Source organism: Elephantulus edwardii, unplaced genomic scaffold (genome assembly GCF_000299155.1).
Source record: "Elephantulus edwardii isolate Elephantulus edwardi_28Jun2011 unplaced genomic scaffold, EleEdw1.0 scaffold00115, whole genome shotgun sequence".
NCBI lineage: Eukaryota > Metazoa > Chordata > Mammalia > Macroscelidea > Macroscelididae > Elephantulus > Elephantulus edwardii.
In genome coordinates, this window is record NW_006399865.1 from 9,783,907 (window position 1) to 9,809,212 (window position 25,306).

The window sequence follows — 25,306 nt, forward strand, 5'->3', positions numbered from 1 at the left end:
TTTAAACATACCATGGACTGCCAAGAGAACTAACAGATCTGTCCTAGAGAGGGTAAAACCAAGTGGAAGGGCTAAGAATTTTGGAGGCAAGAATTTTGAAACTCCATCTCACATACTTTGGGCATGTAGCCAGGAGGGGCCAGTCTTTGGAGAAGGACAACAAGTTTGGAAGGGTTGAGGGACAGAGGAGAGGAAGATCCTGGATGAGATGGATTGACACAGTAACTAGGGTAATAAGGGTAACCAGTCACAAACAGTGAGACTGGTTCAGGAAAGAGCAGGGTTCAGAGCTGTTATACATAGGGTCACTATGAGTCACAAATGAGTTGATGGCACATAACAACATCAACAAGGGCTATTGTTAAGTCTGTTCCAAGCTGGTACCTAATTTTCAATAACGACTTCTTAATATGACACCAAAGCACAAGCAACAAAAGACAAAGTAAACTGTTCCTCATCAAAATGTGAACCAAGGACTTCAGCAGTGCAATTCTCTACAGACTAGGCCAAGAGACAAAATGAAGGAACCAGCTACAGAATGGGAGAAAATCTGGGCCAAGTGTGTAATGAACAAGGGTTTCATATCCCAAATATATAAAGGGCTCCTAAAATTCAACAACAAAGACAAACCAATTGTTTTCTAAAGGGACATTTTTACTTGAATGGACATGTCACCAAAGATGATATACATATGGCCAACAAGTACATAAAAAGACGATCAATGTCACTAGTCTTTATCAAACCAAAATCAAACTCACAGTCATCAAGTTGATTCCAACTCATGACGACCATCTATTGGGTTTCGGGAGCTGTAAATCTCTATGGGAAAACACTGCTTGTATTTCTTCTATCGAGGTGGAATTTGAACCACCAATCTTCAGTTAACAGCCTAATACATAACACTCTACTTCCCTGGGTTCCTCTTAGTCAATAGGTATTGAAATACTACTTTATCTCACAATGATGGCTATGATTTTAGAAACTGGAAAATTACAGGTGTCGGCAAGGCTGTTGAGAAATCAGAACCTCCACGCATTGCTGGTGGGAATGCAGAGTGGTGAGGCTGGTGTGGAGAAACGTTTAGTTTTCCTCCAAAGGTTAAACACGGAATTATCACATGATCCAGCAACTCCACTCCCAGTAACATATCCCAAAGGACTGACAGCAGGAACATGTGTACATCAGTGCAGCACCGTTCACAATAACCAAAAGGCAGAAACGACCTGAATGTTCTCCACCAGGTGCGGATCAACATGATGTGGTCATACACACAGCGGGCTGCAACTGAGCCATAAAGAAAAATGAAGTCCTCAACATGGCACAACATGGATGAATCTTGAAAGCATTATGCTCGGGAGAGCTCTGGTGGCCTAGTGGCAAGAAGGTGCAACTACAATCCAAGAGGTGCATGGTTCGAATCCACCAGATGCCCTGCCAGGGAAGGAGGGGCAATCTCCTCCTGTACCAGTCAGATCTGATTTGACGGTACACGCACACAAAAATAATAAAGTGTTAAAAAATTTAAAAAAAAATAAAGTGAAAAAAAAAGAAAGCATTATGCTCAATGACAAACAAGTCACAAAAGGACTAATACTGTACAATCTCACTTATGTGGAAAAACTAGAAGAGGCAAATGTTTAGAGACTTAAGTTATCAGCACTGAGCAGAGGGGGGAGAGAAAGAGTCCTTGTTAAGGGGAAAGTTAGTTCCTGTTCAAACCAAAGTCTCTGCCATCGAGTGAATTCTAATTCAGAGTCACCTTCCGTTGGTTTCTGAGGCTGTTAACTCTTAACAGGAGATGGCTCATCTTTCTCCCCAAGAGGATTTGCACTGCCTGAGACTCACAGCCTTTTTGTTAGCAGTACATCACACCACACACTATGCTACCAAACTTCCTTTCCGTTTTTGTTAAGTTTCTGTACAAGGTGATGGACTAACTTTAAATGCATAGCAATGATGGCTGTGCTACATGGTCATAATTAATGCCACTGAACAAATAAAAAACAACAGGTAAAAAACACTGAAGTGTTAAATGTTTTGTTATACAACAATGAATGGAAATCCAAGTTTTCTGTAAATTTTCATTAAAATCACAATAAAAAAATTATTAAAAAATGTTTTATTTTAGGGAGCTCTGGTGAGCTAGTGGCAAGAAGCTGCACTGCAATCCCAGAGGTACACGGTTTGAATCCACCCCATGCTCTGCTGGAGAAGGAGGGCCAATCTCTTCCTGTACCAGTCAGATCCAATTTGACAGTACACACACAAACAATAATAAAATTTTTTAAAGTTTCATTTTATTATTTTTATTACAATAAAAGAAATTTTAAGATGATTCAGGGGGTAAGGAGGAAAATGTACAACAATGAATGAATGAAAATGCAAATTTTCTATAAACTTTCATTAGAATATCAATAATAAAACTAAAAAAAGGAGGAAAAAAGATAATTCCAATTTGGAGAGGTACAACAGAAATTATGTCATGTTCTCACACAGTTTTCCAAAAGCACTGATTCATTTGGAATATTATCATCAATCTGATCAGTAAGAACATTCTCGTATTTATAGCATATGATCCTGCAGGAACTCCATCCTAATGAAACTTCCCCCAAATACAAAAAAAAACAAAGAAAGAAATCCCAAAGCCACTGTCATCTAGTCAGAACTCTCTAACAGGTTTTCAGAGATTATAAATTGCACCGGAGGAGACTGCCCATCTTTCTCCCATAGAGCAGTTGGTGGATTCAAACCACTTTCTTTGGGTTGGGAAAACAATTCCCTACTCACTAGGCCTCTAAAGAAAGAAAGAGCAACAATTAAAGCTAGTACTTTCTAAGGGGAGAGAAAGTAATTGTCTTTCTTACCATGTTCATAAGGTGAAAAGGTGCCAGCATCGATATTAATATAAGGGTCGATTTTGATGGCAGTAACTCTGAGTCCACATGACTTCAGAATGGTCCCAATGCTGCTGGCAATGATTCCTTTCCCAATGCCTGAGATGACCCCACCCGTGACCAGGATGTACTTCATTGGCTGCCACGTGGCTGAGTTCCAGCACCCAGGTGTACTCTGAAAGAAAGTTGGGAAGGTTAAAGGTCAAGAAAGAACAGTATTTTCTCACTGCAGTAAGGCTGTAAAATCCCGGACTTCCACCGCACATACCATTTTTTTTTCCCTCCACACTGACAATTTAAAAGTTTTGAGACAAACTCTTGTCTTCTCATTTTTGTTGACAGGAACCAGGAAAGCTTTCCTACAAGCCAAGTAGCTGGCTATTTGGCCCTGGCTTTCTATCTACTGCAACTGTGTCATACAGCAAACACCGTCGTCAGAAACCACAGCTCTCCAGGCTTCAGTGGCATGATATAATGCTTAAAGTCCAGACTCTGGACTGTCCGGGATCTGTGCCAGCCTGGCCTGGGCAACTTTCTACTCCTGTTTTTTCATCAGTAAAGTAGAACAAGAACACCCATCCCGTCTGCAGTTGGAAGGAGTAAGTGAGCCGAGACACAGATTGAACCAAACCGAGCACTCAGAGCAACCCTAAGAAACAGGTCAGAACTACCCCTGTTCCTTGGGTTTCCAACGCTGTAAATATGGAACCCGGCTGCCAGGTCTTTCCCCTACAAAATGACTAGTGAGCTCGAGCCAACCTTTCTAGCAGGTGCGCACTTTAACCAGCCACCAAAGCTCCATGAGACAGGCATCAGGGGTCAGCAAATCCTGACCTGCAGGTCTAATCTGGGCCACTATGGTTTTTTATGGCCCTTAAATGAAGAACTTTGGAAGCAGAAGAGGCATCCACTTCCTAAACCACATGCCTCTAGAAAACTCTATGAACCTGGAGAAACAACGATAGTTATAGAAAGACTTCAGGCATTTTGTTCATAGGGGTTGCTATGAGTCATGCTTGACTTGATGGCCATCAACAACAAGTGAAGAGCTTTTTTTTTTTACATGATTGAAAACTATATTAAAAATATGATTTCCTAGGGGAGCTCTGGTGGCCTAGTGGCAAGAAGCTGTACTGCAATCCCAAAGGTACACGGTTCGAATCCACCAGATGCTCTTCCGGAGAAGGAGGGACAATTTCCTCCTGTACCAGTCAGATCTGATTTGACAGTACATGCACACACACACACACAAAAATTATTTCCTGGCATGTGAAAATTGTATGAAACTCTAACTGAAACTCGAAAAAGGCGAGCTCTGGCAGCACAGCCCAGAGGGAGTTGTGTTAATGCAAAAGCTATTGTCCACGGCTACAGTGGGGACAGAGACCACACTGCTTGCTAACCTGTATAGGTTTGTCATATGATCTTTTAGGAAAAGTGTTTACTGACCTTGGTGGCACATGCTAAGACCTTAGTAAAGGTTAACTATTAGCATCTCTCCTCTTCCTAGCTTTGACCCTTCGTAAAGTCTTCAGCTCTTCTAAACCTCCATTTCACTGACCTGTCCAGTGTATGAAGACATTAACAGTACTTAGCTCAAACCACATGCCTTTGGGATTGCAGCACAGCTTCCTACCACCAAAAAAAGACTCAAACTGATTCCACCAACAGCACCACAGAAGAAAGGCCTGGCAACCTCATCCAAAAAGATCACAGTCCAAAAAGCCTGTGGTTAAGGTGTCTCCCGGTGTCTCCCTGTCCAGAACACAGAAGAGCAAAGACAATCAAAGACTCATAGAAATAATTAGTCCAAGCTGCACTGCAATCCCAGAGGAACACGGTTCGAATCCACCAGATGCTCTGCTGGAGAAGGAGGGACAATCTCCTCCTATACCAATCAGATCTGATTTGACGGCGCGCGCGCGCGCACACACACACACACACACACACACACACAAATAATAAAAAAATTCAAAAGAAACCCAAAATCTAGAATGATTGAATGGAAAACCAATTGCTATGTAAACTTTGACTTCAAGTGCAATATTCTTCAAGGAAGAAAACCCCATAAGGCAGTTCTACTCTCCAGCACATGGAGTGGCCATGAATGAGAAGTGATCAGACAATAAAGGGTTTGTTTCGTTGGTTCTGTTAGTAAGCACTTGGCATCTCCCCTGGTCCTAGGGAGACGTTGTTAGGTGCCCTCCAGTAGGTTCCACTGATGCTGACTCATCCCATCTCCCATCCTCACCAGCCTTCCTCCTCACCGTGTTGCAGCCACTGTACTTAGCCTCTGCCTGGGGATAGAGAGGTAAACAAAGAAGATAACGTCCCTGCCCTCTTGAACTTCACATTTCCCGTGGGATTAAATGGAACATTTGTGAAAATCACTTCCTTTTACACAAGTTGGACAAAACAGGAAACCGTTGACACACACATAGCAAAATGGGAAATTATCCATCAAGTGATATAACACAACAAAGATGTCCAAAAGGTCAAGAATTTTTCATCTAAAGCTTATATTTTTTTAAAAAAGTATTATATAAAACTGCACATTAAACGCCACATGAAGGGGCCTGAAGAGAGGCGAGAACACCATACCTTCTAGCATGGATGGGATAACCAGGATCTCTAACGCCACAGTCTGTGGCGTGCTGCACTTCTAAACAAAAGGCCATGTGTCTCTCAAGGTTTGGAACGGTCCACAGTTCATCAGAAGGGAGCAGGGCAACCTCCTCCTAAGACCCTCAGCCTTGGAAAGCTGATGCAGGGTCCCTACAGGTTGGAGCTGAGTTGAGGCAAAACCTCAGCTACAACTCCTTTGGGACATCATGAGGACAAGTTTCTGAGAGTCTACACCCGGGAAGCCACGGCATGAGAGCGACGGAAATGCCATCGTGTGATACAACCTCGAGGGTGCTTGGAGACATCTGCCAACAGATTCCAGCTTTCGGCCTAGAAACTGGAGGGACAGGAGACATTTGGGAAGAGGACAGGACGAAGAGGTGATGGAGGGCAACAGGCGGAAGCAGGGAGGGCGACAGAATCCAGGAGAGAGAGTCAGAGGTGACCTTAGGAATATAAAGTTGAGCTCAAATATGGAGATTGCACTCCAGCTGTGTTTCTAATGGGCGATGCTAGTGACTTATTCCATGGGGAGTCGCACTGCTGAGCCAAAGGCGGTGACTCTCTGTTGGTTTGAATTCAGTGGCTCTGCAGAAGAAAGATGGGAAATTTCTTCCATGCAATTTACGGTCTCTGAAACTCCACAGGAAGGTCAACTATGAGTTGGCTTTAGCTAGATAGCAATGAACTAGTTTCAGATGTTGCTAATAAAGCTGCGAGTTAGGGTCAGGCTGTGATGGGGAGAAACATAGCCAGAGAGTTCATTTGCAGCAATCAATCCTGTAAGACAAAGTGCAGATTCTCCCAGCTTCCAAGCTGGTATTAGAGGAGGCAGCGCATTCCAACCTCGGAGTTGGAACTTCAAAGAACCCGAAGAACACCAGTCTTAGTGATGTTAATAATTCTATGGGAAATGCAAAGAAAAAAGGAGATCTACAGGAAAATGTAAACAACCAGATGTACTAGTAGGAAGGGAAGGTCATCAGGTAAAGAACTGTGCATGCTATTGATAAGCTCAGAGAGAACTCTCTCTTCGCTTCATGATCACAAGACCAGTGACATGAAAAATCTGGGTGGAGTGGTGACTCCAGCTGGGTGCAGCTGGGATAAAGTGCTCTGGTTGACCCCAGCCCAGGGCTCCAGGCAAGGGTGGTGTCCTCAAGAACAGTACTTCCTTATCTCAGGAAAGACGTGGGACCAGCAATGGATCACACAGTCACACAATTTGACACCAGGAAGTAAAGATGGGTCTTAGACAAATTCCAAAGTGGGGAGGGGGGGACAGATGGTGAGCAGAGGAAAGGCTCAACCTGTGATCTCTTGAGGTAAACATCACTTATGACTATCTGCTGTCCTTGTCTCCTGGTCATTGGTAGTCAGTGCATCAAATCTGTTCCTGAAAGGGCTTCTAAATTCAATTGGGATGGAAAGTCATGTTTTGCTTCTCGTGGACTTGTTTTCCTATTTTAGCTTCAGCGTACAGCGGTCATTTGTAGCTGCTGTGAGGCTGAACACTGTGACACTGATGTGTCAAATGTGTTAATGATTGGCTACCCAATATGGACAGAGAGTGGGGAGGAGCTCCCCGATGAAAACAAGCTTAGAAGGAGGAGTGGCATCCACTTCCGTAATAGCTTGCCTCCGGAAACCCTATGAACCTGGAGGATGAAAGACACCCAAGCATGGAGGACTCTTCTTCATAGGGTCGCTATGAGTCGCCTGTGACTTGACGGCACTTAACAACAACAACAGCACATTAAATTACTGATTTCCCAAGGGTGTTTAACTATGACTGATCGAAAAGCACACCAAAACGTTAGTACATCCTACTTTCAGGGGGCTGGCAATTATTCGCTTTCCGGTTTTCACACGCAATGCACATTTGTAAGCACTTGGGCTAAATCAGAAAAGCTAATCTTAAAAAATCTAACTTCCTGGGGGGGAGGGGTTTGTGCGGGGCGAAGGGTGCAACAATGAATGAATGGAATTCCAAAATCTCTGTAGATGTTCATTGAAATGAAAAATAAACAAACTAAATTAAAAAAAAAAAAAAAAATAAAATCTTCCACCTCTTCAAAAAAAAAAAAAATCTAACTTACTGCCAAACCACAGTTAGCCCTTCCTACCTGTTTCAAGCAAATGTGGAACAAGTTTTCCAATCTTTACAAGAAGTGTAGAAATGGTTTCTCCTGTAAAGACTGCCGTTGGGAAGGAGTTAAGCAGCCAACGCAAAAGCAAGTAGTTTGAATCCACCAGAGGCTTGGTGAGAGAAGGATGCGCAATACCTGACTCTGAAACCCTGATGGGGGTCAGGATGGCAATGAGCTGTTGTAACGGCTGCACGGCAGCGCCAATTGCTTATAAAACAGGACACAGCACAGCGCTGTGCTGTCAAATAAACACATGTGAGCCACGTGTGTGATTTCAAATCTTCTGGTCGCCACATTAAAAGTGTAAATGAATAAGGGAAGCTCATTTTAATAGTACAGATTCTTTCACCCAATGTAATGAAGATACTCTCAATTTAGCAAGAAATAGAAGAATTCATTCGTCACACATTGTTTTGCTAAAGTTAGCCGGGAACACCGGGCGTTGTTGGGCCAGGCCACGTTTCCAGGGCCGGCCCTGCCCACTGGCTACCATGTTGGCAGTGCGGACCCGGAGCAGCTTAAAAGCACCCGAAACACCAAGAGACGCCCTCTCAGTGAAGGCCACGCAAGAGAGTACTTTTCAGCCAAACTCCAAGGACTACCTACTTAATAATCTCGGCTTTCTAAATTCTACAACAGGCAAAACTAAGCCATGCCAGAAACCGCAACTGTAGGCGGGAAGAAGAGGGTACCGACTGGAAGGGGGTGCGGGGAAAGTTTGTGGGGTGACGGCACCATTCTGCGTCTCCGCTGGGGGAGTGAATGGGTTCCTCTCGTTATCTGCGCGCTTTTCAAGGGCTTTCTCTGTGTGTCCATTACACATCGGTGTCTCAGCGCAAAAGCCAAAATAAGCTCTAGGGCGGCTGCAGCGTCCTCGGGCGGACGCCGCGTGCGCAGCCGGCGCTCACAGGGGAAGGAGCGCGCCCCGGGCCCCACTTCCGCCGGCGCGATCGCGGGGCTCCTGGGCCCCAGTGCCGGGGGAGGGACGGGCTCCGATGGGCGCGGGCTGGCGGCCAGGGCGCGCTTGGCTCCCCGCGCCCGCCAACTCCGAGGATGCGCCGGCCCAGGCCCGGCCACACTCGCCCAGGGGCGGCCGCGGGAGCCCTCGGGATGGGGGACAAAGGCGCACCAGGGCGCCTGGGCCGGCGCGTGGGGGGCCTTGGAGCTCAAGTCTGGGCCTCGGGGGTCCTGGAGGCGCGGGGGAGGCCCGCGCGGGCACTTACCTGCGCGGTGGTGGCGGCGGCGGAGGGAGGGCTCCACCCCGCGGCCTGGCACTCACCTGTGGGACCCGCGGCGGGAGCGGCCACTAGGGGTGTCCCGAGTCCCCGCTGACTCACGCCGGGAGCTGGGCTGACACCGTGGACGTGCCGGCGCCAACTCCGAGCGCCCCAGTGCGTCGCGGGGCCCTCGCGCCCCCTCCTGGCCCCCTGCCTGCTTGGCCCCGGGACTCGGCGCCCTCGGCCCCGCTGGCGGCCAGCCCCTGGCCACTTCTCACCAATGGGAAGGACAAAAAGCAAACGAGATGCTTCCTTTTGAGGGGCTTCCCGTCTGGCGGGAGAGCTACAGAAGGGGTGCAATCAGTGAAGTTCCACGGGAAGAGCGGAGCTGCGGAGGGGCGGGGAGGAGAGGCAGCTGAAGGGTGGCCGTTGTAGAGGCAGGGAGCCAGGGGGGAGGGACGGTGGGGGAGCAGCGGCTAGGGAACGGGTTTCATCTGCATTCTCACTCTCCTTTTGCAGGTTGTAGTCCCTGGTGTCCTTAGGTTGGTTAAGAGTCGAACACTGGCCATCCCATGCGCTCCAGCTTCGCACTAAAAAGTCCATGGCCTCGGGACCCCTACCTGGCAAGGAGGGCGCCACCGGGTCTGCAAGGGCTGGGACCTTTCGGGAGCAGATTGCCAGGCTTTGCTTCCGGGTTTCTGGGTTTATTTGATCCTTGGACCACCTGTTGTTGTGGTGTGCCATCAGTTAAACCCGATTCCCAGCTGAGCCTCCAATGGGTTTTCAGAGGCAAGAAATCGCAGGGAAGGAGCCTGTTCCATCCTTCCCCGCAGCTTGCTACCACCTGGCCACCAGAGCTCCTGCTGCCTACAAGGAAAGGCCCCTGCCTTCACGTGCTTTCCTTATTAAAAGGCTTCTCAGCTTCCAAAGTCGTTCCCCTAACACTACACCTCGCGAAAACAAAAGTCCATAATCCACCAACTATTAATGGGGGCTTAAGGGCCTGCTTTGACACGGATGCATTGTGGTATGATTACAAAGCCAGGAACAAATCTGACTGCATGATCTACTGACCAAGAAGCTGTGAGCCTACAGGGTAAGAAAGGGAGCAAATACAGAGTGTGGCTAGGGATGGAAAGTTAAAGGGGTTTGGCTTGGAAGTCTGTTTTCTCTGTAGAGTAGGAGTCAGAGGTCTCTATGGTTGGAAGAGAGAAGACTCAAAGTGGTGACAAATTAGCATGAGATACTAGAGGGCAAGTTAAGCAAGTGTCATCAGAGACCTAAAAAACAAATCAAAGCCAAAAAGCCAAACCAGTTGCCCTCAAGTTCAGTCTGACTCATGGTGACCCCACGAGTGTGCGCCAACTTTTTGACCAGGAATCAACTGCCTAACTATCTGCCCCACTAAGCTGCCTAAGTAGTTGAAGAGCGAAATAAAAACCATTAAAAAAGAAGTAGAAGACGAAGACTGTCCCCCATGAAGGGTGAGAGCTCAGTGTTGTGGAAGAAACACTTGGGAGCTGGGGACACTGATATTAACTTGTGGGGAAGTGAGCAGAGGCTTCTTCATGCTTCATGCTTCACGCTTCACGCAGGCGGATATCCTTGAGGGAGCCTCAGGCCCCATGGAGGGCAAAGAGAGAAGAGGCACCTCACAAGATAGCTAGAGATAGGGATACAGGGACTTGCCAATGAAGCCAGCCTTCCCAAGGGGCCCCCAGGAAAGGATGTTTGTGAACCAGGCTAAACACGACGGTCTTACTGGTTTCCCATGCTATCTGAAAGTAGAACATTCTTGGGAACCTGTACATCAGTCAAAATGCAGGAAAGAAAAGAATTATCATTCACTTCTATCGAGACAAAATTTATTTTTTTACCAGTCCAGATCAAAAATATAACCTACTGATCATATCAAGCAACACATAAAGCTTCTAATCACACTAACGGGGAGTTCACAGACAACAGTACAAAGCTCTGGCGACTTAAGGTGAAGATGCTGAGTTTATGTAGCTCTGCTTTTCAGTTTTTTTCATAAAAGAGAAAAACTTCTTTGTATTTCTTTCAACTAGTGGGAACAGTTACTCATGTTGGCGTTTTGTGAAAAAGAAGTGGTCTAAAGTGAAGTTTCACAAAGTGAGGCATACTCAGATTACAAAATTTCTCCATTCCTAAATTTATCTTTAATAAACTATATGGAAATTCAGACAGGTAGGGAAGGTTTGTGTCTAAAGTCAGATGTCTGTCTTGTTATATAATGTAACTTTCTATGCATAAAGTACATTAAGCAAATGATTATATCTGCAGAGCTGTGATTGTTGTTATCAGGTGCTGAAGAGTTGTGGCAGTCTGCAGCAAGGTGCACTGCTACCCAAAGGCTTCAAGTCTCAGTGTTCAAATCCACCAAACACAGGGGGAGGAAAAATAGGAAGTCTCCTCCTATAATGATTTGCAGCCTCAGAAAACCAATGACTTTGTGTCAAAGTAGACTCAGTGGCAGTGAGTTTGAGGTTTTTAGTACACATAAAGGGTCCCTGAATGGTGTAAATGGTTAAGCGCTCAACTACTTGCCAATCAGACTGCTAGTTCAAATCCACTAAGAGGCACCTCAAAAGAACGAGAAAAGGCATACCCTCAAAAGTTCTATGGAAGGGGAGCTCTGGTGGCCTAGTGGCAAGGAGCTGCAACTACAATTGCAGAGGCGAACGGTTCAAATCCACCAGATGCTCTGCCAGGGAAGGAGGGACAATCTTCTCCTGTACCAGTCAGATCTGATTTGACAGTACATGCACACAAAAATAAGAAAATTTTAAAAAAAAGTTCTATGGAGCGGCTCTACACTGCACACTTGGGATCGCCTTAACTCAGAATTGACACAATTAACAACAGCAAGTGTGCACAGAGTATTTGGTGCTGGACCTTGAAAAGGATCAAAAAAGAAATAAAAAGAAAATGTCCCTCCTTAATTTCGTTACTTATATTTTTATTCAGATGACTCTTACCTTTCAAAACCATTAAAAAAGATGTCCCTTGCCTGGGGCACAGTGGTTTCATGGCTTCCTGGTGATATATATAAAGCAAATTTAGGTGGATGGGATAGCAACCATTTCTGCTGTAAGAAAGGCTTTTGTAGCTAAGGAAACTTGAGAAGTCTAAAAGTACAAGTAGCAAGCCAATGGAATTTACCTAGGAGATGGTACTGTTAAGATTCCCATTATTGCACTTCACCTACAGTCGCAGCCATGAAGGTGGACCTGGGCTGTTTAAGGGGTACAAGATCTACCCTGGACATGGGAGGTGCTACAGCAGGATGAACGGGAAGGTATTCCAGTTTCTTAAGGCAAAATGTGAGTCGGCATTCCTTTCCAAAAGGAACCATGACAGAGAAATTGGACTGTCCTCTACAGAAGCACAAAAAGGGCCAATGAGAAGAAATTAAAAAGAAAAGGACCCGCTGTACCTTCAAATTCCAGAGGGCCCTCACTGGTTCATCTCTTGCTGTAATGGCCAAGAGGAATCAAAAGCCTGAAGTTAGAAAGGCTCAACGAGAACAGGCCATCAGGACTGCCAAGGGAGCAAAATAGGCTAAACAAGCAGCTAAAAAGACTGCATTGGCTGCAACTATAGCTCCCACAAAACTAGCACTTAAACAAAAAATTTGTGAAACCTGTGAAAGTTTGTTTCTGCTTCCCAAGTTGGTGGAATATGCTAAGTTGGCAAATGAGACAAATAAAAGTTCAATTAGAACTATGGAGAGGGGTGGAGAATCCCATCATTAGCTTCTGAATCAAATTCAAGGCTCTTTCCAACCATACTTGGGACAATCATCCTTTTCTGGGAAATGTACATTGCTTCTAAGTTTTCACTAAATACATCCTAAAAATACAGTGTGGCCTTAACACATTTCCTGACTTACAAAGTTCATTAAGTACCCAGACTCTAAAAGCAAGTTGTGTTTCTTAAACCAAAAGCAGAATAAAATGTAAATGCAAGTCAGAAGTCAGAATCCCCCACCTTCAGTGACACAGGTCACTGGAATTTTTCATCTTGTCCATTGAAATGAGATACTTCGGTCCTGGCCATGGTGATCCACAGGCTGGACTGCATCTGTTGGCTGACTTTCAGAAGTAAATCACTAGTTCGTTTTAGTCTTAAAGGTTCACAGAAACCGTGTTCAATACAGGCTCTACTGACCTACAGTAGTAGCGGTACATGAGTGAGGTACACCAACAGGGAATTGAACCTGGGTCTTCTGCAAAGTGGAGTGTAGTACTACTGAATGAATCATCCAGGGTGGTGATGGTGACCGTGGTTGCAATTGGGGGGGGGGGACAAAAAGGGCATCCTTCCCCAAAAGACTGTTGGAGATTGTACTTGAGAAGGAGCCCTGGTGCAGAAAAGAGCCCCGAGGGCACCATTCCTAGGGTCTAAATCAACTAGACAGCAGCGAGTTTAGGTTTTTTCCTTTACCTAGGAAATATGGTCATGAACTAGCCAGTATGAAGAGGCAGTTTGTTCACTTAGCCAGTTTTTTGGGGGTTAGTTTACCTGTTATTATGGGAAAAGTTAAACCAATAGAAAAGCAGAAATAGTAACACTGCTAGTCACCCAGTTTCAACAATTATCAATTTATGGCCACACTTGATTCATCATCCTCACCCATTTCCCCTCATCCTGTATTATTTGGATGAAAATTCCAGACATAGTGTCACATCGTTGGTAAATATTTCACTATGACTCACTACAAGAGACGTCCCCCCCCCAAAAAAAAACCAATTACAATACCCTATACAATACCCTATTCCTTGATTTCATCAAATTCCCTGTTCTTTATAAACGTCACTTTCTTTAGCAATTTGATTGCTTGAATGAGGGTCCAAATAAAGTCCAGATGTTTTCACGGGTCATATTTATCCCTTGGATAGCCGTTTTTAAACCTATAAATTCCCTCCCCTGTTCGCAGTTCTTCGAAATTTTATTGGGGAAACTAGGTCGTGTGTTCGGTGGTTTCTCACAGTCTGACTTCGGCTGGCTGCATCCCGCGGTATCTTTGTACGCTTTCGTCTGTCTTCTGTATTCGCTCTGTAAGTTGGTCGTTGAATTTGGAGGCCTTGGGCGAGTTTAGATGGGCTCCTGAGGAGGCTAAGCCGTCGAGTTGCAGGCGACTCATAGTGACCCTCTGAAGGAGAGTCCTCGACACTTGGGTGCCTTTCATCCTCTCTCCAGGTTCATAGGGTTTCCGAGGCAAGCTGTTATGGAAGTGGATGCCACTCCTCCTTCCAAAGGGGGTTGACATTAGACATTATAATTAATAATATTAATCAATGATAATTAATGTTATAAAATAAAATGTATATGTATGATCCGTGAAACTGTAATTACAATGTTATAAAACAAAATGTATTATGAATGAAAGTCATATAATCTACAAACTCTGATTCAAAATAAATAACTGAAAGAAGAAAAGGCTGTACTTCCGTGGGAACCTGCCACAGCCTGACCTGACCAGGCGAGGCTACAGGGTCTCCAGGGAAGCTCGTTACATGCAGTCGTTAAATGAGGGACTAAATAGGATTGGGGTGAAGACATTCCTGTCCACATGCCTAAATGAGGGTCTGACACTTCCAAAACTACGCAAGGACTCTGCACAGAAGTACCTTTTTGTCCACTGTCTAGGTGGACAATAAAGTTATCCAAGCCATAAGTCGTCACAGCTGGAACCTCCCGACCGGAAGTGACACACACGCCGTGGCCGGGGGCGTTGCCAAAGAGGCGGAGACCGTAAGAGGCACCGCCCCTGATTTGCTCCGACTTCCGGCCATCTCTTTGGACGACAGGCTCGGCAGGGTCCAGAGCTGACAGCGCCCGCGGAGGTCTCTGGTGACTGGGACTGCGACGGCAGCCCCGCTGGCGGGATGTTCCGGGGTCTGAGCACTTGGTTTGGCCTGGAGCAGCCGGCGGACGACGCCCCGTCCGAGAAAGACAAGGAGCCCGAGGAAGACGCTCCGCCGGAGCCGAGCGCCGAAGTGGTGGCGGAGTCCGCGGAGGAGGAGCCGCAGAAAGCTGAGGACCAGCTCGACCTGGACAAAGGCCTCGGCAGTGAGTCTACTCCAGGGGCCCCACAACGGGAGAGTCTGCCCGATCATCCAGACCAGCGGTTCGCGTGGGAGAGGGGAGGTAGGCGTGGTGTAGGTGGTTCCTGGCCCGATGGGAACGTTGAGCATCCTGCACCTGTGCTTGCTTGGGCAGTCAACCCCAACTCCTTTCCTGAAGTTAATGCGGATGTGTCAGTCTTTGCAAAGTTTGTAAACATTGACAACAAGACTTCAGGAAGGTAGTCTGCAAGCTTGACCAGAAATATTTGGTTCCTTTTTCCTCCTTTCCCCCTCTCCCACTGCTCTCCTGCCTCCATTCTCCAGAATGGGGACTTGTTGACAAGCTTGGGTTGTTTGCACAATACTTTTTCCCTTAAGATAGAAGTCCTGGCCCAAATCATTTGTGAGTCATTGGGCATCCTAGTCTTGCTAAGCTCTCTTTTTTTGGAGAGATGGGTCCTTTTCCCTTAAAGTGGCAAAGGAGTCTCTCCACTTAGCTTGGCGTTTCGAACCCACCCAGAGCCAAGTGATTTGCTTTGAAAGGTCACAGCCTTGAAAGGTGAATAGAGCAGTTCCGCTCTGAGGTCACCATGAGTCAGACTCTCCCATGAGACTGGCCACTCACAACAGCATGTAGAGTGAAGAGCTAGATGTTTTATAAACAGGATCTCATTCCATCTCTTAACCACCCATTGAGTTGGGGGAACCAGCCCAGAGTTATTGGCCCAAAGTTACACAGTGAGTAGGTGGTAAAGCTCATACACTTTCTGAGCTTGACAAGTTGGGGGGAGAATAGTAGGCTTGAAGAGTAAATAAACTAACTCTGATTCTGGCGAGATCTCCCCAAGCACAAGTCAAAGAAAGTCCCGAACCCTTTACTGCAGTAAAGGTTCCTTCTGATGATTCAGTTATGACTCCTGGCTACCAGCTATCAGGTTTCTGAGACTAAACCTTCAGGTGAGGAGCCACAGGCTTATTTAAACTGCCGGGGGAGTGGCATCCACTTCCATAATAGCTTGCCTCCAGAAACCCTATGAACCTGGAGAGAGGATGAAAGGCACCCAAGCTTCGAGAACTCTCCTTCATAGGGTCGCTATGACTTGACGGCACTTAACAACAACAACAACAACAACCCTCTGTTAGCAGCTTGGCACCTTACACTGTATGTTTCCAGGGCAGCTTGCAGCAAAGATAGATATTAAATCTAGGAAGGATCAGTTTAAGAATCTACTAAAAGGCAAGAGGGATGTGAAGAGTGAGCCTGAGAGTGGATCCGCACACATTTGCAATAAAAAAGCCCTGTCTAATGTTCATAAAGTTTCTTGCGGGATGGAGGCAACAGACATAACCCCACAGGATGAAAATACAGCATCTCAGCCAAAGGGCCCCAAATGGTGTACCGAGAAATAAAAATGTAGTGCTGAGCAGTGAACTCACTAGAGCAGGAACAACTGTGTCCAGTGGGGAAAATTGGGAAAGCCGAAATTTGGAATGATTGAAGTTGTGATGGTACATTAGTTGCTACCTGATTGATTCCAACCCCTGGCAACCCCATCTCTGCAGAACAGAACTGCTTCTTAAGGTTTTCAGGACTTGACCTTTTTGGAGTAAATCAACAAGTCAGTCTTCTGAGACACCTTTGAATCAAGTCTGAAGCATCAAAAATCCAGTGCCTAGCCAATTGCGTCACCCAAGGAACTCCTAAGGGGATGCATTTGACTGGAGCACAGAGGTCAGGAGGTGGGAAGTGCAGAGTGGAGGTACTGGTTCCCTTTTTAGTTACCTGCAGGGGCTTTTGTGTGGTTTTTTTATCTTATTTGCATGAACGTTTACAAATTATATTGGCTTCTCATTCAATCATCCATACACATTTTGTTTTACAACATTAATTACAATTTATTACTGTCCTTAATTACCATACCTGATCAATCCTTTATTATATATTGCCTTTCCCTTCATACAATTTACCTATATATAAATTTTTACTCCTCTATCCCTCCTTTCTCCTCTCTGGACTATCCAAGAAGGAATCTGTCAGTAAACCTTTTCTTAGCTTTTTAAAATAGTAATCTTATACCATAATAGCCCTTTGTGACCTAATTATTTTGCTCAATGTAATGCCTTTCTTTTTTTTTTGTTTGTTTACAGCGAATTTTTAACTGAAGACTACGTTACATATTACTAAAAAGAATTCATGGCAACGAAAAGTGTCTTGCTTTCAAATACGCAGTCGCCAAATTCCACGATTTTTCTCTCTGCCTGCATCCTCCCCTTCTCTCCACACAAATCCCAGCTCAGCCTGGAGGAAGACAATCATAGAGCAGTATAATGCCTTTAAATACATCCATGTTATGCAGTGTTTTATCATCTTTGTTGTTTTTTGCCTCAGTACTCCATTGCGTTGATCCATTCATTCGTTAATTGATGAACAGTTGGGTTATTTTTCATCACTTTGCTATTGTAATTAATGTTGCAACGAATATGGATGTGCTTATGTCTGTTTGTATCCCAGCTCTTAGCCCTTTGGGATATATGCCGAGTAGTGGGATTGCTGGATCAAATGGTGTTTCTATTCCCAGCTTTCTAAGGAAGCACCAAACTGCTTTCCATAGTTGTCGTCTTACATTCCCATCAGCAGAGTATGAGAGGTCCAGTCCCTCCTCACCCTCAGCAGCGTTTGGTGTACCATGTTACTGAACTTTGCTGTTGTTGCTGGGGTGAGATGGTATCTCACTGTTGTTTTGATTTACATCTCTTAATAGCTAATGATCTTGAGCATTTCTTCATGTGTCTGTTTGTCAGTTTTGCATGTTATGAAAGTTTCCTCTATATCTTGAGATGAGTCCCTTGTCAGATGTCATTGCCACATATTTTTCTCAGTCTGTACGTTCTCTTTTTATTCTTTTGGAGAAGTCTTTTGATGCATGTAAGGATTCCGTTTTTAGGAGGTCCCAGTGATCTAGTTTCTTCTCTGCTACTTGTGCATTTTCAGTTATATTTAACAGTCTATTTATGCTATAGATTTGAGCTCCTAAATTTGTGCCAGGTGCTTCTTAAAACTTGCTGCTATTAAATTGGCTGTCAGTCATGGTGACCTGTGTGTTGTGGAGTGAATTGTATCCCCAAAGACATAATGTGTGGAAATTTATAACCATTAGGCTGAAAATCTGACAAGGGTCACCATGAGTTAAAATCAACTCGACAGCAGTAGACATAGGGTCTTAAAAAGTATATTCTTTTTAAAAAGATCTGCTTGTGTCTTGAAAGTTGGGATTAAGCATCTCTGTGCTTGACTTCTACTGAATAGATTCTCATTTTCTTTTTAAATCTACTTGGAATTTCCTGCTACCATTTGTTCTGCAAATACTTACCTTCAAGACTGGACCCTATAGAATTCCTGGTCCATGGTTACCAATTTATAAATGGAGACAAATGAGCAGTTACCAGTGGTGTGTACACAGCCCCTTAACCTGGACCTGCCCCTCTGATCCTAGCCTTCCTTCCTGAGACACTTCCGGTCTGCTTCCAACAGAACAAACTCATTGAAGAACTCCTCACTACCTCAACGGCTCCCGCCCAAAAGTACCTTTTTTTTACTCAGCAAAAATGGTGGGTTGGGTTTTGTTTTTGTTAAAGTTGGCCAAATTAGAGTTGCATCTGTAGTCTTTCTTTATGAAAAAATACCAGTCCTTTTTTTAAAAAAAATTTTATTTTTTATTATTTTTGTGTGCGTGTACCGTCAAATCAGATCTGACTGGTACAGGAAGAGACTGTCCCTCCTTCCCCGGCAGAGCATCTGGTGGATTCGAACCGTTCGGCTCTGGGATTGTAGTTGCAGCTCCTTGCCACTAGGCCACCAGAGCTCCCCAATACCAGTACTTTTAAATATGTTAAATATGAATCATTCCTACAGTTTAAGTCAGTTAAGAGAATGGCCAAAGATGAGCCTTAGCTATTAAAAAAAAGTCCCTACCACCAATCTGTGCCCAGCAATAGAGCAAAAGCCAACTCCTCTTTCCTTTCCTTTCAAAAGTACTGTGAACACTGCAGTGGGTCTTGTTTCTTCGGCACACTCACACATATAGCACACATAGGACCTTTAGAAAAATAACATGCTAGGGAGCCTCAGGTTGGCAAAAATATATTACCCTTCTTCCCAGGAAGCTTTTATAAGGAAAATAAAGTATTAGCTGAGTCAAACTCATTCTCAAACTTTTTAATTTGACTTCTCCTTTGATTACTGCTTCATTTCAGGCCATCTCTTTGTTCCAGAGCTCTTAAAATGGACATTGTGCCCATGTTACTCTGGTTAACTTTTATCAGATATTTGCTTAGCTTCAGTGTTTCCCTAACCACTTAGCAAAACTACCTGTAACTTGACATTAGACAATTTCTTTCACAGATTAATAAGGTACTTCTTGTCTTTATTAGCTTCTTACCTGGCAGTCTCTGATCAGTCTCTCTCTCTGGCCTGGGAATGCAGGCCAACTGCTCTTGGGAAACAGTTTTCTCTCATATCTCTGAGCGCTACTTCCTTCCTCTGCTTAAGGAATAAGTACACTTCCTTAAGTACAGTTCCTGTCTTTTAAACGAAAAGGGCTCCAGATGTGATTGTGTAGTGAGAAGGTGTATATACTTCGATGTTTGTCCTTGGGACTATGGACATTAGGACCTGACTGGATACTTTACATCCAAGCATAGCTACAAACCCTCCCTAACATGTTCTGACTATTTGCTGTGAGGTCAGGAGCATTGCAAATGAGTTGTATCAAAGCTGTCCCTGATCCTTGGGGCCAGCACCTGCCTAGGTGTCCTCCTGCATGCTAGACTCTGCAGAGTGTGTGCTCTTTGAAGTTCTATGTATGCACCAGTTGCCCATTATGCCAGAGTGCCGTAGAGCCTTGCTCTGTATGTTATTTCAGGTCTTCAGGAACATTTTTTTGTTATGCTGCTGTTCTTCTGTAAAAATGAAAGCTCGTTATGTTCCAGTCTTAATCTTGTCTCACTTATTTTTCCATTATTGTTAGCTAAAAAAAAAAAATAATTTATGGAAGTAGTCGTAGGCAGTGGTTGAATTCTTGATTTCCATGCAGGAGACCCATGTTCAGTTCTCAGTCAGTGCCCCTCAAGCAGAACCACTGCCCATTTGTCAGGACATGCTTGTGTGTTGTGGTTACACTGAACAAGTTTCAGAGGTATTTTCAAACTAAGATAAAAAGGAAAGGCCTGGCAATCTAGATCTGGGAAATTGGCCATTGGATAAAGCTCTGTGGATCACAATGGTCCAATCTCATGCATGAGGTTGCCATAAACCTCAAGCAACTTGACAATAGCTAACATAGAAGAGTTCATATGCAAGTAGTTGCTCAGTTAGAGCTTGCCAAGATTTCTATTTATTAAAACTTGCCCAGTTTTCTCATGGGATTGGTTCATCTGGAAAAAGAGTATTTTTGTTTTTGAACAGGAGGGAATAAGAAGAAAACAAAGCTAGGATATATAGAGGCTAAAAAAGGAAGGCGAATGTAAATGGATGGGGGAGATAGTTATTTACTGAGATCAGTTAGAGCTGGAGACATAAACAGGGCAAGAAGTGTTTGAAACAACTGCTGGGGAGAGTCTGCTTTCTTGGAGAGAGGAATTCAAGGCCTGGTTTCAGCAACCAAGCTGTAAAAAATAGTGGCATATTGTCAGTGGACCTGATTCTTTGTGGTAAGATGTAATATGCAAGGAAGTTGCCCTTGAGTTTTCAGTTCTTAACGAGAGCCCTGGAGGAGAAAAGGCCAAATAAAAGAACTATTGTGTATGAAGAGACATTGGACTCTTTTTTTTTTTCTTTGCAGACTATCTGTTTAACTTTGCAACTGTAGCTACAAAAAAGATAACTGAATCGGTGGCCAAAACAGCACAAACAATAAAGAAATCAGTAGAAGAAGGGAAAATAGATGGCATCATTGATAAGGTAGGTTTCAGTATCTTTTGGAAGTCAAAATGTGTGAAATTCACAGGCTACAGACACAATTGTCCCTTACAAAGTTTATCTCTAGCCCAAGTAGAAAGTATCTAATGTTTTGATAAAAATATTCATTGTCAAGATTAGTGGAGAAAATGTTACCCTTTTTTGTATATCAAGTAGCAAAAGTATGAATTAACCCAATGTAAGTAACTGGTTTTTCTTAGACTATTATAAGTTACATTGATACTGTTAAGTTACATGTGCATTTAATTTTAAACTATAACTATTTCAGAACATACTTATGCCTTCACATCAAGGTTAAGTTTTTCAGCAGCTTGCCCAGAAAGGACGAATTAATTAAGAGTAAAGGGAAAAATTAGTTAAGACTTTAAGGGGTGAATTCATTTGTTGCGGCAGTGGGGATTTGCTTAGGACGTTAGATATCTTGTCATCAAGGTATTTTTGTTGCATATACTAATTGTTTGGAGCTCTGGTGGCCTAATTCATAGCGTGTTGTGCTTGCTAACCAAAAGGCTGCACATCTCTGATGGTTCGAATCCACTAGTTGCTCTTCGAAGGAAAGCAGGTCAATCTTTTCTGTTAGAATTGCTAGCCTCAGGAACCCAATGGAGGCTCCCTATGAACTTAAAGGCAGAGAGTGAGTGATAACGGTCTCTAAACGTGAACTTTGGCCTGTCCTTTATTATTTTACGGAGTAATAAATGAAATCTTAAGTCATTTTATTTTTGCATTTGAAAAAAAAGTCACTTTTTTAGGCTTACTCAGTGAAACTCTTGTTCACAGGGTCATTATCAAATCAAGATATCTAACAACAACTCAGTGAAAATTACTGAAATATCTCAAATACACTTCTAAATTTCTTACCTAGTAGTAAGCTTTTTGTTTTGTTGTTTTTTAACAGACCATTATAGGAGATTTCCAAAAGGAACAGGAGAAATTTGTTCAGGAGCAACATACAAAAAAGTCAGGTATAGTATTGGTTTGTGTTCATGATTTATTTTTTTAATCTGCCAAATTATACTATATACCTTCCATGTGACAGACACCTCACTAAGGCTCTGAGAGTATGAAAATGTAAGAAATGGGCCCCAGCTTTAGGCAATACCGAAATTGGTCAGGGAGACAAACCCATAAGCCTCTTTTTTTTTTTTAAATTTTTTTTATTAAATTTTATTAGTTTTAATGAACATTTACAGAGATTTTGGGTTTTCATTCATTCATTGTTGCACTGCTTTCTCCACCCTCCTCCCCAGTTCGTTCTTCTTTCCCACCCCATGTCTGTTTTAATTGTCCAATTGCCACAGTGCTTCTTTTTTGGTTTTTTTTTTTATTTAGAGAAAGGGAAATAGTACCATCTAACTCTAACCAAGGAGGTCAATATTTTTTTAAATTTTTTTTATTATTAATAATTTTAATGAAAGTTTACAGAGCCTGAAGCTTTCCATTCATTCATTGTTACACTCTTCTACCTGCCCACCCCTCCCTCCCCCAAGCCTTCAGATTAAAGGGAAAGAAATAAACTGTTCCCTGTAGCTGGGGTTGGCCAGTGCTGGCCCCTCTGGGGAGCTGGCTCTGGAAGAGTGAGAATAAGTTTTCTTTTCTCACATGCCACATGGAGCAGTAATGATACTTTTATACTTGAACTGAACTTGAACTCATTGCCCCTGAGTCAGAACAAACACATAGATGACCCTCCAGCAGCTTTTCAAAGGCTGTAATCACACAGGATTGCCCTTCTTTCTCCCAGAGAGTATCTGGTGGATTCGAACCCCCTGCCTTTGAGTTGGCAGTGCATGCAACTCCTTACCCACTAGGCACCAGGGCTCCCTAGCACCAAACTGAGAAAATGCCTTCCCATTTTCTTCAGGGCCATGGCAAGTTGTTTGTGTTTGGGGACCTTAATCCATGAATTCATTTACTGGCACGTGTGCCTGCTGAACTTCTTGGAGCTTCACAGTACCTGATTTTACTGTTTGGTGGTGCTCAAACGCAAAACCTGCCCCATGTCTTTGAATATGGTAATTGTCATGTAAAAAAAAAATGCCGCCAGTACAAATTACTGTTAATTCTGTTCTGGTGCAATGCCATTGAACATTGTTGCACCTAAGGTAGCTCAACACTGTGAAGCAGCATTTGGGGACAAATAGACTGTAAGAGCCAACACACTTAGTGATTAATTGGAAACAATACAACTGATCATGGCTCGGTGCCTCTGAGATGAGAACTAGTTGGTAGTCTGTGTGAAAAGTGTAGAGGTGATTTCTGGTTTTGGTGTCCACTCGTCATCTGGGTTAGAGGAGCAGGTATGCAGCAGGGTCGGCTCAGGGTGGCTGAGGTGCCTGTATAGCATTGCCATCTCCACTGTCCTGCACAGGCCGACCTCGTAGACCCACCACAATTATGCAAATATCGTAACAAAGAAAGTCACACAATTTTTTATTGTTTTCATATAAAAGTTACGTTTACACTATACCGTAATCTACTAAATGTACGATAGCATTATGAAAAAACTGTGACACACAGACACGAAGCGAGCACTGTGCTGTTGCAGAAATGATGTCAGTAGACTTTCTTGTTGCAGGATTGCCACAGACCTTCCAGTTGTGCAAAATGCAGTGTCTACGATTTGCAGTAAAATGGGAGTCTGCCTGTACAAACAAGTCTTTTGGCACCGCATTTTCCGCAGCATGTGCTCACAGTTTAGGAGGTTAGAAGTCTAGGGGAAAGTTGCTCTCTGCCAGCTTTGGGAGAAGGGCCTTGGCATCATCAATCTTTACAATATATAAGGAGCTCTAAGGGTCCCGTGAGTGGGGAGTTGCACTGGCAGCCCAAAGGTGGTGGTTCAACTCTTCCAGCTGCTTCAAGGGAGGAACATAGGCGGTCGCCTTCCATGTGATTCACTTCAGCTACTGAAAACCCACTGGAGGGGCAGCTATGAGTCGGTTCAGTCTCGACAGCAATGAGTTGAGGATAATCACACCATTTCATAACGTGGAGGATAATTAACATCAGACTGAGATCCAGGGCATGGCTAAGCTGACATGGATTTCAATCTTGAGAACTTTGACGCTGATTCTATACTTGATTGTCATCTGCCATTCATATTCTAACTTTGTTGATTGACCAAATAATATCCTTTATAACACTTTCCCTCTTCAGGCCAGGATCCAGTCTAGGGTCAGATATTTTCTTTTTTTGTTTATATCTCTTTTCTTCATTTAACCTAAAATGTTTTCATAGCCTTTCTTTGTCTTTTACAACATTAATAGTATGTTTGGAATTGTTTTATCCCAATTTTTTTATAGTGATTTGGGTGAAAGTTGACAAAGTAAATGGTATTTTTTATTTTTTCTTATTAATTTTTTTATTCATTTTAATGAACGTTTACAGAGACTTAGGGTTTCCATTCATTCACTGTTGCACTTTTCTCTCTGCCCATTCCCTGTCTCAATTCACTTTTCTCCTTGAAAAGTAAAAGAAAAATTATTTCATTGTTATGCAATCCCTCCCCCCAAGTCCAGTCCACTATGCAGCCTTCGTTCTAGATTCATGTCATGACAATAATATCTAATCATATATCCCTTTTAAACAGTTCTCTCCTCATCTGTATCAATGCAGTATCCATCATTCCTCCCCTCCTTTTCTGTCTTCCCTCAACCCTGATGTCCCATTTTACAACAGTGGCCCTATGCAGTATTTGTCCTTTTGTGACTGAGATATTTCACTCAGCATAATGTCCTCCAGGGTCATCCATTTTGAATAATATTTTGTATATTTCATCAGTTCCTTGTTTTTCAATGCTGCATAATATTCCATTGTGTGAATATACCAGAGCTTCTCTATCCATTCATTTGTTGATGGGCACTTGGGTTGTTTGCAGCTCTTTGCTATTGTGAACAAAGCTGCAATAAACATGGGTGTGCATGCAGATAGGTTTTTTGTTCAACCATTCGCACACATTTTGTTTTATGACATTAGTTTTAGCGCACACAGTGTAACTGCACTCTCTTCCCACTTCCTCTCTGTCATTCTCATTTCCATTAATCTTTGTAGTCCACTATTTCCTGCCTTCTAGGCTTCATCCTCAGGCACATGCTCCTCTTTTGATCTTATAGAATTGATGGTTCTGAGGGTTGAGTGCCTCCCTTGTATTAGTGGTCATGTTAGAGGCCTATAATTTGGCTGGAAGTTGAGCCACAAGGAGAGTTTTGTTCCAGGTTTAAAGGGTAACGGAAGGCCACAGTCTCAGGAATTCTACCAGTGTCTACTATAGTGACCAATAAGCCTGACCTTTTTTGACATTAATGTGTTTTTTTTATTATTATTAAATTTTATTCATTTTAATGAACATTTA

General features: G+C 43.7%; 2 protein-coding genes across 2 annotated transcripts in view; one reads left to right on the forward strand and one right to left on the reverse strand.

Moving 5' to 3' along the window:
* CTPS2 (CTP synthase 2) overlaps positions 1 to 3,030 on the reverse strand; it is a 107,762-nt gene extending 104,732 nt beyond the window's left edge. The window contains exon 1 of the mRNA XM_006892430.1: positions 2,865 to 3,030. Coding sequence (XP_006892492.1) covers positions 2,865 to 3,030 — 166 coding nt within the window. The remainder of the gene's footprint in view (positions 1 to 2,864) is intronic.
* An 11,768-nt stretch (positions 3,031 to 14,798) lies between these two features.
* Positions 14,799 to 25,306, forward strand: part of SYAP1 (synapse associated protein 1) — a 31,746-nt gene continuing 21,238 nt past the window's right edge. Inside the window, exons 1-3 of the mRNA XM_006892401.1 lie at positions 14,799 to 14,982; positions 20,819 to 20,937; positions 21,854 to 21,920. Coding sequence (XP_006892463.1) covers positions 14,799 to 14,982; positions 20,819 to 20,937; positions 21,854 to 21,920 — 370 coding nt within the window. The remainder of the gene's footprint in view (positions 14,983 to 20,818; positions 20,938 to 21,853; positions 21,921 to 25,306) is intronic.